General features: G+C 54.1%; 1 protein-coding gene across 16 annotated transcripts in view; it reads left to right on the plus strand.

The window, feature by feature from the left end:
* The window catches only part of Ncald (neurocalcin delta), a 432618-nt gene extending 422810 nt beyond the window's left edge, over positions 1–9808 (plus strand). For 15 of the 16 annotated variants that reach the window (XM_023702327.1, XM_023702325.1, XM_023702321.1 and 12 more), the window contains 2 exons: positions 7540–7645; positions 9037–9134. In XM_023702327.1, the coding sequence (XP_023558095.1) occupies positions 7540–7645; positions 9037–9134 (204 nt within the window). Of the gene's footprint in view, positions 1–7539; positions 7646–9036 lie in introns of all 16 variants that reach the window. The other variant, XM_023702330.1, reaches the window with a different exon arrangement.
* The last annotated feature ends 2708 nt before the right edge of the window (positions 9809–12516 follow it).

Raw genomic sequence — 12516 nt, forward strand, 5'->3', positions numbered from 1 at the left:
CCCCCTCCCCCCTTCCTTCTTCTATCCTAGTTCTTAAGACTGTTCCCAGGGGAATTTCTCTGATAAAGTTTTAACTCCTTCTGGTCAGGCTAAGCCAGAAAATCTAATTAGGCCTTATCTTATTCTCTCCCTGCCTATACATCCCTCCCCTCACATTTCTATCAGTGTAATTTTCCTTTATGTCTACAACACCACACTGTCTTTATTACTGCAGCTTTGAAATGAGTCTTAAAGCCAAATAGGATTAGTCTTCTAATTTTGTTTCTTTTTCAGTGTTGTTATGGCTGTTTTACATCATTTCTCTTTTCATGCATGCTTTAGAATCAGCTCATCAGTTTTTGGGAAAAAAAAAAGTCTAATAGAATTTTCATTGGCTTTGCAACAAATCCACAGATCAATTTGAGGAGAACTAACATTTTAATAGTATTGGCTCTGCCAGCCCAAGAACCTGGTGTGTCTCTGCTTACTTAGGTCTGGTTTTACTTGCATTAACAACAATTAGTGATTTTTTGGTCTTGCATACCTTTTTATGCAGCACTTAGTCTATTTTATAGGATTTTGAATGCTATTATTGTGAATCTATTCTCTTTCTCTCTGTGGTGCTGGGATTGACCCTGCGCCTCATGCATTCTAGGCAAGTACTCTACCCCTGAGCTATCACCCCAGCCCTTTAAAAAAATACTGTTTTTTGGGTTGAGGAGATAGCTCAATAGAATAAGCTCCTGCCTGGCAAGCGCAGGGTCCTGAGTTCAATCCCTGGTACTACAAAAATAAATAAATAAATAAATAAAATACTAAAAAAAATTTTGAGACTGAGTCTCACGGAGCTGCCAGCCTGGCCTCACATTGCACTCCTCCTACCTCAGCCTTTGGAAAGCACTTCTTTATTTTACTTGAGTGTATAGAAATAAAGTGAGTCATTGTCTACTGACCACATGCCCTCAAGCTCACCTAATTCATTTATTACTTCCAGTGGGGTTTTGTTTTGCCTTCTAAATCCCATCAGATTTTCTTGGTGTGGACAATTACATTGTCTGTGAGTAAAGACCATTCAATTGTTCGCCTTTCACCTCGGGGGCTCTCATTTACACGCCTCGTTACCCCACCGGGCCTCCAGGCAGCCTGAGGAGGGCGGTCCGAGTGGGCACCTCCTCTCGTCTTCCCATTGAGCATTTTGTAGGATGCTCGTGCTAGGCTAAGGGTGTCTCCATGTCCCCTTCAGTGCTTAGCTTGCTGAAAGATTTTTCTGTTTTCCTTTACTTTAAAATTAAGAATGAACATTGAATTTGTCAATTTATTTCTGCGTGTCAAGAAAATCATATTTTTTCCAATTTAATGAAGAATGTTAAGCCCAGCTTACATTCCTAAGATAGATACTGCATAGTCATGTATTGTCCTGTTAGTACATACACAATTTACTAAAAAATTGTGTCGCATCTCTTCAGTTCTTTTTATAGAGATAGCGGTCTGCAGCTTCTCGCAGTATCTCTGTAGCATTGTGGTACCGGGCAATGCTGGCCTCATGGAATGAACATCTTATTTGGGGGTCAGAGTAGCGTAGCTTTATAAAGTGAACTGAAAACAATCTCTCCTCAATTTTCTGGCAGTACTTGTTTAACTTGGTGTTATTTCTTCCTTAAATGTTTAATAGACTACCCCAGTGAAGCTATCTGGGCCGTGGAGTATTTTTTCTAAAAAAACTTTCTACAGCTTTCACTGAAGTACAAGCTTCGTGGAAGAATAGACATGTTGTCTATTTTTCTTCCCTGGGCTTGGTAGGCTATAATTTGCTTGGTTGGTTTTTGTCTGTCACAGTATTTCTTGGATCTGTGAGTTTATAGTTCACAGCAGATTTGGAATGTTTTAAGTAATTATACTTTTGAAAGCCCTTTCAGTATTCCACATGTGCTCCTTCAAGGTCTTTAATTACATATATACCAGGTAACTTGAAGTTATCACACATCCACTGATGTTCTGTAACTTTTAAGTTTCCTATTCTTTGTTTTATTTGGAATAGTTTTTATTTATAAATCTTCACTTATCTTTTTACTCTAAGGTCTTAATTTGCCATTAATCCATATATATCCCCCTTAGACAGTGTAGATTTTGTTGCTAGAAGTTTGATTTAGGTCTTTTTTGTGTCTTCCATGTCTCCTTTGTGGACATACAGGACATTTTTTCTATTTGTGGCAAAGTATGTATGCTAATTCTAGCGGATGTCAGTTCTGGGTCACTTTGACTAAGTGATTTTCTCCTCCAATTATATTTTCCTGCTTTACATGCCTGGTGATTTTAGGCTGGATGCGAGGCACTGTGAATCTTACCAGGTACATATTAGATATTTTTTCAGTCCAATAAAAATTCTCCCTATTAGGAAGACAGAGCTCCTGTGGGGACAGCACAGGTTATCTGATTTGTGAAAAGGAGAACACAGAACAGAGCCAGCTGAAGAGAAAGCCCCAAGAAAACTCTGTCCTGGCCCACAGAACTTTTTCAGGCTGAGTTTCATCTGGGGATTGTGGGTTCATGGGTTTATAGGTTCATAGGACTCATAGGTTTATGGGTTCATGGGTTCATAGGGCTCATAGGTGTGTTGCTGGTCAGAAGAATCCAATGGTGTCTTGGCCAGAGTTCCCTGCCTCTAATACACCCAGTGCATTGTGGTACTCAAACAGGGAAAGCACTCTGGGCCTTTTTGTGCTGAGCTCTCTCTGGTCTCACAACATCTTCAAAGACCGAGCTATTTTGGAAAGAGCTGTGTGGGAAACCTCTGCGATGGCACCCTCAGAGGTAGCCCACCCGGGCGCTGTGTCTTCATTTCCACACATGCCCTTCCTCAGAGCAGCCAGTCACGACTCTGCCTTCCGATCCCTCTGACAGAAGAGCACTCTCCCACGGTGAGGCCGCTTTGAGCTTCTACGACTCTCTAGTGACAGGATTCAGTGCTGGGTTCTCTGAGACAATGAGCCGTTGCACGGAGGATGAGTCAGTGTGCAAGTCTTGGGCTTGGTGTCTCCCAAGACGGCAGTGTCTCGAATGAACAGCACGCTAAATAGTTCCGTGGATCCAAACTCTAATTTTAGCAGCAAAAGGCCAGGGTGATTTTTCCTAATAGAACCTTATATGAAACTTACTCTAAGAATGGGACTGTTTTGGTTGACAAGGAGTGGGAGCCCTGTTCACTGCCCCAGATACTGACATTTAACGTACCTCAGTAGAACACTATGAAATCACAAAGATTATCAACTGAACTCATTCTGCTGGCTCTGAGTGAGAAGGTACCTACGCCGTTCCGGACACGCAGATGATCTCCTTGCAGCTTTTCGTGCTGGCATACAAATCCTCAAAGCAGGGGCTGGCTTTCATGTGTACAATGTAAATGCAGCCCAGGCTGCTCTGCTGCTTTGGCCCTGAGTCCGCCGTCAGTCAGTCAGTCAGTCTTGAAGGTCCGGTTCCGGCTGGGAGACCCTACGCTCTCTGGTGAAAGCGTCCATCTGGTTTCCGTCAGAGAAAATACGTAGCGTTCCCTCTTGGAGCTGGCCTCAGTGAATCCCACGACCCGTGTCAGCTCAGACTTGGGGCCTCCTGCTCCAGGTTCCCAACACGTTGTTCCTTCAGTGACAAAAGAATATGTATGCGCCCCAAGGGAGGTGGCAGCGGCCCTGTCTCTTCTGGAGGTGCGGGGCTCTCAGGCCCCAAACCCCGCGCTTACCCAGAGACAGGACTAGGACTCTTTGTGTTAATTACAAACAGGATGTCCCGGCTAGGCTTCTCCCTGGCTTTGATAAAAATAAAGCAGGGAAGTAGCTTGGTCTCGTCATGCTTTAATTCCTTTAAATTTGGGGTGAAGAACTGGAGCTAAAGAATACACGGCTGGCTTCAGAGCGCCGCCCGGTCGTGTCTCCTTCCGCTCAGTGCCCTGCAGACCCAGATCCTGAATGCGGGTGGCCGTCAGCCCTGGCAGACAGGCCGCCCCAGTGCAGCCTGCAAGGTCGCGGTGCACCGGACGCGACGGGACTCAGTGCTGCTGTGCCGCGCTCCGCTCCGTGTGCAGGGCCCCACGGCAAGGCAAGGCCCGCTCTGCCTGAGGATGAATTGATGCGCATTAAGGGAGAAAGCAAGCCTGCCCTGCCCTGCGGGAGCGACCGGTGCACGGAGCCCGGGCACTGGTGACGGCACCGCCTCTGCTCGCGCCTGGGAGCTGTCTGCTCGCTTGTGGTACTAAGGGGTCTGACTCCTCTGCACAGCTCCGCTGCTCCGCAAGAGTGACCTCACGCTGCTGCTGGGGAACTTGGCCTCCAGCGCACAGGGTGCTTGTCTTCCGCTCCGTGGGCAGCCTGGAGCGCGGCAGCAGGCCGCTGCCTCAGACTGGCTGCTCTGGCATCCGAATCCCAACCTTCGGGGATGAGAGTTTCAAAGAGCACTCAGCTCTGCAGGTCCTGCCTCCCCCCCCCCCCCCCCGAGTCCCCAAGGTGCCAGTGACCTCTGATGATCCGGAAGTCGCTCTTGACCTAACCTCAGTGGATCCTGCTGAGAACAGGCTGCTTCTGTCTGCAGACTGCGGTCTACCTAGAGGGTTCAGGAGACAGAAGAAAGGAGAGCGAGTCAGTCTGCTGACTGTTGGGTCCCCCCCCCCCGTACCCCCTCCTCCTCAGGTAGAGAGGCGGCAACTGTGCAGCACATTAGGAATGAGCGCCGTCTAACTCCGAGGGCCGCTGCCTGAAAAGGAGCAGAGGCAGATTTGGCGCCAGGCTGCCAACCAGAAAGTCAGATCCCTGCCACTCCCATACTCTGCTGCTGGGGAGAAACAGCAGCCTTGCCTGGCTGGGGCCACATGCCGAGCCCTACTGTCATGCTGCACTCCTGTATGTGCCATTTGCCACCCATCAGGCCCCTGGCTCTCCCTATCTCTGCCTTGACCCTGATGCCCCTTGCTGTGTCACAGCACCTTCTTGGGCCATCTGCCCTCTCTGGCAAACCCACAATGGTCTTGCGCTCATTCCTTGGATTATTTAGCACCGCCCCCACCTTTCTAATAGAGCCCCATGGGGACCAAGGCCATAATACCTGGCCTGCAGCAGCGGCTCAGGCAGTGTCTGATGAATGCATGGGTGTGAGAGGAGTTGAAGAGGGGTCCCCTGAGAACGAGGGCTTTCTGACGGGGGCCCACTGGTGGCTCCCTAATCTGCACACTCCTGACATTGTCTGCAGCACTGATTTTACTGTATTTTTTTTTGTTTGAATTGTTTTTTAGAGGAGGTTTATGTTTTGGTTTTGGTGCCAAGGACCAAACCCAGGGCCTCTAGCTTGCTAGGCAAGCGTTCTACCACTGAGCCAAATCCCCAGGCTTGATCTGCAGCGCCGAGGGGTGGCTGAGGAAGCATGGGGGGCGGGCAGAGCTGTCAATGGCTCCAGAGTCTTTAAGCGGCTTCATGGGAACGTGCTTACTTATATAGATTAAGAGAGAGTGGGGAGAACAGGGGAGAAGATGGGAAAAAATAAATATAAATGATAGAGGGGACACTTTTTCATTTTGTTTTTTGAGACAAACTCTCATTATGTAGCGCAGGCCAGCCTGGAGTTCACAGCAGTCCTCCTGCTTCAGCCTCCCGAGTGCTGGGATTACAGGTGTGCATAACTCCCAGCTTAAAAGGGAAACGTAAAGAGAAGTAGAACAGAAAATGTGAGAGAAGAAAGGGGCCATGAGGGAAGGCAGAGTGGGTGGGCGCAGACGTGGCTGCACACAGCAGCAGGACCCAGGCGCACGGCGGCCTCTGGAGGAGGCTGCGCACCAGCTGCCCTGCCACTCATGTGGGAGTTGGAGGAAGAGAGGAGGGGCATCAGCACTTGGGGAAAGATGAGTGTGGGCAGAGCTGTGGCCCCAGACAACCAGGTGTGTGCCAGAGAGGTTGGGGGGCCTGGCGACAGCAGTGCCAGTAAGCAGCTGGCCTGGGGAAGCCCTCGCAGACCAGTCCGACACGGCAAGCAGCCCGTGGAGAGCGGGTCAGGCCCGGGGAGGGCCGGGGTGGTGGTGTGGCTGAGGTTGCTTGTGAGAGCAGCCCCCGCCAGCGCTGCTCCTCTGTCCTCTGAGGCCACGCTCTTCCGTCCAAGGCGCATGCGCTGTGGCAGCCGCGGCTGACTCCCGATCGCTTGGGTCCATGGAAGAGCTCTGCGCTTGGCAAGGAGACGCCGGGCGAGGCTGCTGGACCTCGGGCCTCCAGCGGGGCCTCCTCGGCCCATCTCAGCCTCTGTCCTGTCCCAGCCCCTCCAGGGTCACGGCACAGGACCCTGACATCGACCATGGCCTGGACTTGGGCTGGAGGGCCCAGGAGGGGATGGACCGTGGCTGGCTGAGCCGTTCACAGTGCAGTGTTCCTCTGAGACACGCAGGAGCTGGCCCGAGGGCTCTCCGAGGGAGAGTCAGCTGGGGACAGTACGCTACGCCAGGTGCTGCTCGCTGTCATGCTTCTCTTCTTGGCTGAGACCGGATTATTCCATGTCCAGAGCTCCAGAGACTGGGTCGGTGCAGGTTTTAACCGCCGCTGTCCCTTGGGCCGCCACCTGTCCCACGTGTGGGCTGCTTCCTTCCCCTGCCTTCCTATTCTGCTCTCTGCACTGCCCTGCTGGACCCAGAACTCTAGAAAGTTCTGGAATTTTCTCCCACTTCCTGACAAAATACACTTTCCTGAAGCTTTTCCCCAGAGCTAAGATGCCCAAGCCAGTCTGCCTAGCAAAGTCAGTATGACTCTTCCCAAACACCAAGCTAGCAAGGCCTTTTGCTGGATTTTATTCCCAATTAGTCTGCAGTCCGTAATGATTCCATTCGCCGTGGGCGTGGCCCAGGCTCGGAATGTGTCTGCATCCTTTTCTGTCTCCTTGTCCGCCTCTTCTTTTCTCCACCCTCCAGCTCTTGGCCCCTGGCCCATCTCTCTGTCCTCTGATGTCTTTGCGGGTCCCCAAGAGGCCACAGTCAGCAGGGACAGTTTCAGTACCACTGCAGAAAGTTGTTCCGTCGATGTGAACAGTCTTGCTCAGGCTGAGATTGTGAAATTACCTTAATCCAGAACTCCAAGGGTGGATTCTCTCCCCCTTGGGGTACCTGGGAGCTTGCTGGGAAGGATCCAGCCCCCAGATTTAGGGACAGCCCAGGGGTGCCTGGACCTCTCCCTGGAGCCTGTCAGGTGTCTGTCATCCTGTGTGGCCTCACGGACACCACAGCAGGCCCTGCGGGCTCTGAGGCCCACGAGAGACCTCTATGTCCCTGCTCCGCCAGCACCAGCATCGCGCAGACCTGGACCTCAGGCCTGGCTGGGACCCTGCGTGTCAGGGCGGATTTGCACACAGTTAGCTTTGCTGACACCTCAGGTGCAGCTTTTCCCACCAGATGTCACTGCGGTCAGCGAGCGCTGATGGCCTGGGGACTGCATGCCATCCATCAGCAGGGCTGGGTCCAGTGCTGCCTGCGTCTGGGGTCTTTTTGGAAGGCTTACCAGTAGGGCTCCATGTGCCTGCTTTACCACGCCTTCCTTCTGTCCCCAGGCCATCTACAAGATGGTTTCCTCTGTAATGAAAATGCCTGAAGATGAGTCCACCCCAGAGAAAAGGACAGAGAAGATCTTCCGCCAGATGGACACCAACAGAGACGGTAGGAATGGTTGCTCAGGCGGAGCTGCTGCTGGAGTCCAGCTGGGGTTCCCTGCTCTAGGACCAAATTGGGGCTTGCTGCGCAGGGCCCAAGACAGCGAGACCAGGCTTCTCTCAGGCCCTGGGGTTGGGGGTGGGTGGGCTGGCCAGCAGGCCTCCGCCACAGCTGAAACCCACAAACAGGCCAGTGAGGGGGGTCGGATTCCACCTCGAGAGCAGCCGGAGTCTCCAGGTTGGTACAGCAGTGACGTTTCTATCGTAAGTAGGCCCTCACGTAGCAGCTGGAACATCCACTGAGAAACTGTGTGACATTTTTCTGAAATTCAGGGCTAACTAGGCACCTCCGAGAAATCTGCCAGACCTGGCCGTGCTGCTTGAATAAGTGCCTGAGCTGAACGTGGAAGCGTGAGGCTTCCCCAGGGAACAGGCCACCTGGAGCTCTGCAGCTCTTGCTGTCATTACCAGCTCGCCTGCTCCGCCCAGGGTACTGGCAGTGTTCGCCACTGATGTGCCAGTGCTCGCCACACCCAGCTGCCACACCCAGCTGCGTGGGATCTGGGTTTGCATCCAGTCTGTTTGCTTTGTGGGGTACAGACCTCCTTTCCTTTGTGTGCCTGGATTCGCAGCAAATAATCTGACTGTTTTGCAGAAATTAAACTCAGGATGATTCCATCCACTCCTGGACCTTCAGCGCAAAGCAGTGTTGCTGGGCACAGGGAACACTGCAGGGGAGGGGCAGGGCACGCCACATCAGGCGGACAGGACAACCCCCCCCCCGTGACAGGCACCAGCAGGACCAGGGTCTTGGGGGGTGGGGGGTGTCCCTGAAGGCTGCTTGCAGCGCAGACAGGTGTGAAGCAGCAAAGAGGAGCGAGAGAGGCTGGCTGCAGGGTGGTCGGAGGACAGCACTGGGAGCTCGTGTCCTCCAGCTCAGGGCTTGGTTTCCAGACCCCAGGGAACAGGCCACCGCTCTCCCGCAACCCGAGGCAGAGCAGGCTCAGGTAGAGTCCCCTGGATCAGGTGCTGTCTGCCTCTTACCCATGGCCTCTGACTGGAAAAACCGGGGCCTCCTGGAAAGACCCTAGGACACAGTGGCTGTCAGTGGAGCAGTGTCCCTGGCCAACACGGTGCCAGGCTGCTATTGAGGTTCCTGCAGGTGCGAGCGCCCGCGCCCGTTTCCTGTCATCCTCACAAGTCACCACTGTGTAGAGGAGAGCTCGGGCAGTGCCGCGGTCCCAGCAGGTGGCCCTGCAGACCTCCCCTGGAAACTTGGCCCCCTGGGCTCCGTGGAGGCTGCGTCAGCTGAGTGGCCGAGCCCCCAACAGGAAGTAGGTGGGCACGCCGTGGGCAGCTGCCGCCACCTGTACTCACTCTCCGTCCTCTCGCCTCTAGGAAAACTCTCCCTGGAGGAGTTCATCCGAGGGGCCAAGAGCGACCCGTCCATCGTGCGCCTCCTACAGTGCGACCCCAGCAGCGCCGGCCAGTTCTGAGCCGCGCCGCGTCCCGATCTGCTTGTGCCCTTCCACCGCTCTGTGTAATGAGCTGTTCTCTGCCAAACAGTACCGATGGCGGCGCTGTCCCCTGTGCAGCTGGACGCCCCTTCTTCCGTGACACCTTCACCTTCAGCTTCGTCGCCGTGGACGCTTCATGGGAATGCAGAGCCCGTGTGCCTGTGGAGAGCATGAACAGACGTCGTGGTGTCGTTGTTTTGTGACTTTTTACCTGTTGTTATTATTATTTTCTTTGGAGCCTGATGTCTCTGTTCTAAGACCCAAGCTTGGAGGGCAGCGGACGGGAATCCCTTCCAGCCGGCGAGGCCACGGACGCTTCTGGGGGCCTTGTTGAAATGACCAAACTGGCCTGGGCTTGCACACACTCTGGGGGCCACGGATGGGGCCAGAAGCTGGCTTCCCCGAGGACAGTGACCCTCGGGGCGAGGCTAGGGAAGGGCGCCGGGGCACCCGCGAGCCCCACTCGCGGCCCAGCAGGCTGTGGTTTCTAAGCTGTGAACATTTCCAGGTCAGTTAGGAGCCCGGGGGCCTGCGGGAGCTCGGCTGGTGTTTCCGCGTTTGCGCCCACTGAGCTAGGGTGACTTGCTTCAGAAATCAAACACAAATGGTCACACATCCCCAAACCAGACCCATCTTGTTGCCTGTTGTGATTTTTAAAAAAAGAGAGACTGTGTATATAAAATCCTGGTATCACAGACTAAATTAAGTGTTTTGCCTTGCACGTGCATGCTTAGCGAGCACGAATACAAGCCGATCGGAAGACCGTGTTCAGGAGCTTCGTGGGAAGTAAGCCCAGTGCGATGCGTGTCTTGTTTCCGAGTCATGTCTGCCTCTGCCCAAGCGTACCAGTCAACAAGTATAGTCTATGATTCCACTTCCCAGGGACCACGATGAGGGCCCTGCTTGGCTCTGCCTGGGTTCCCAGAGTCGGGCAGAGAACAGAAGTGACAGGTTTAAGGGAGTCAGGAGGGGACCCTGTTGAGGGGCTGAAGCTGCAGTTTCTGGCTCAGCCCAGGGGCTCAGTGGCTGCCTGAGTGGAGGCTGGAGGTGAGGCGCTTTTCTGAGCAGATGGGCCTTGGCAGACTGGAACAGCACAGCCATGCCCTAGAACTGTCTGTTGGTCCAACTACATTTCCGTCCCTGGCGGCCTTTCCAGAGCCGGGGGCGGGGTGGGGGGCAGTCCCTGAGTATGCAGTAAGCAGCCAGGTGTCCAGGTTGCGTATGGTCCAACAGGACCTTCCACCACTGGGTTCTCTGATGCAAATTTCTCTTGCCAGAGGTGACAAGACAGATATGCACTGCTGTTTGGGTTGGTTACCTTGTGCACACTAAAAATGGTTGGGCCCAGCCAGGTCATAGTCTCACAAACCATTGGCCCAGGAAGGCTCTGACACCCAAGGATGTAGGTGGGGACTTGCCTCAGAGAAGCTGGAGGTCCAGGGCTTCCGTCCACTGCTGAGCCCCCCCTGGCAGATGGGCGCTGCAGGGGGAGAAGCACGGCCATGAGGAGCACAGTGCTGCGCCTGCCCCAGCCTCCAGCTCGTGGCGTGGCTTCGGTCCCTTCCAGCTGTGTGTATGGCACACTGCTGTGTAGTGTGACAATCTGAGGCCGGGACTCCGGCATCTTCATCTTCGTCTGAGTGTTAATTCCTTCCGTTTTGTGCTGAGCCTTGCCACACTTCTCTACCAACAAGCAGTGAGGTCTGTCCTTGAGAAGTGGGGACCGACCCGAAGCATGGAGTAGAGGGAAGAAGCCCAGCGTGCTGTATCTGCTTGGGACCAATAAGACTTTGCCTGCTCTGGACTGAGTGGGTCTGAGCTGCTCTTCCCAGTGCTCTTGTGTGAGAGGAGTCAGTGCAGCAGACCCTCGCCCAGACCTGCCCGTGTGCAACTGGCTGGGATGAGCTGCACTGTGGTCTCCAGAGTCCAGGGAACAGAGCAGACGCGTGGCCAGTGAGGTCACGGAGATCATGCTCCCAGAAGGTCCAGAGCGCACGCCGAGCGTGCAGCCCTGGCCTGTCTGTGCTTCCTCCAGGGCTGGTTTCTTCTTCTTCCTCCTTCCCAGGTCTTGGCACAGCTAACCCTATGCATTCAAGTTCAGCCAAGGGAGCCGGGAGCCGGACATCTCCAGAAGCCCGGATGTCTGAAGGTCTCCATCACTCCTGTGTGGGGCCATCATCTTTGCTGTGTGCAGGAACCTGTGGAACACTCTGTTCTGTCCTCAGTCACTCCTGCTTGGGACAGGGGACTGGGACCAGTCTTATGACCTGGACAATGGTACAGAGTGCTGGACTGTTCACACCTGCTGGCTTAGGGAGGCTGCTGTCCCTCCGGCAACCTGCCCCAGGACTGCCCACTCTGACCTGATCACGTGTGTGAACGCTTCATGTGGCGTGGCCCTGTGTCAGTTGACTTTGTGTAGCTCTTGCCTGGCATTAAAGCATGTGGATTGTTTAATATGATTGGCTGGAGCGTGAGCTTTTCCTGACGGTGCTGCTGCCCTAGTTGGCTGTGCATAGGGACATCCTGGGTGTGGGTTCTGGCCCCCTTGTGGGGACATTTTAAGATTGGGTCTGGCTGGGGGTGGGGGTCCCCAAAGCACCCTTGGTGTATGCACAGCTTCCCGCCTTCCTTTACATTGTGGCTTCCTCTCCCCAACTCTTCTCCTTGCACACACAGTTCAGAGAGCAGGCACAGAGCGGAGACTCTGAGCTCGGCCCTCCCTGGCAGTGGGCCCTGGTGCACCCGAGTCACAGTGTGAGACGCTGCAAAGGCCACACTAGGGCCATTCAGATCTAGCTGTTTGTTTCTGTCACTGCCATTGACCCTTTCCTCCACCCTAGGAGGAAAATGCTGTGGAGATGGGGTCACTAAGGTGCCAACCTAGGGTGCATGACAGCAGGCGGGCAAGAGGGCTCAAGGGGGCACTGGTGACCTGCTGGACCGCACTGCCCTGGTGCCCAGGAGTTCGGGCATGGAGTGCGGGTGGGAAGGCGGCTGGAGCTCCACCGGGCCAAAGCTGCACACCTAGTAGCTGCCAGCACACGTCCACACCCAAGGCTCATGCTTGCAGGGCACTAAGCCAGCATCCTGGTCCGGTTGACCCACCAGCCAGAAGGGCCAAGGCAGCAAGGGGGCGGGCACACCAGCCTGAGGAAGGGAGCCACTCCCCGAGTCTCTCTCAACTTTGTCAGGGCCGTGCTCAGAATTTCCCTGGAATTTTCTGGTTCTTGAGATAGTTGAAGAATCAAAAAAACAAAAAACAAAAAACACCAAACCATTGAGTCCTGTTTTCCAAGTTGGCGGACTCCCCATCAAATCCAGCTGGAACAGAAAGACTGCTGCCAGGGCCGAGATGGCC

Source organism: Octodon degus, unplaced genomic scaffold (genome assembly GCF_000260255.1).
Source record: "Octodon degus isolate 3935 unplaced genomic scaffold, OctDeg1.0 scaffold00148, whole genome shotgun sequence".
Classification (NCBI taxonomy): Eukaryota; Metazoa; Chordata; class Mammalia; order Rodentia; family Octodontidae; genus Octodon; species Octodon degus.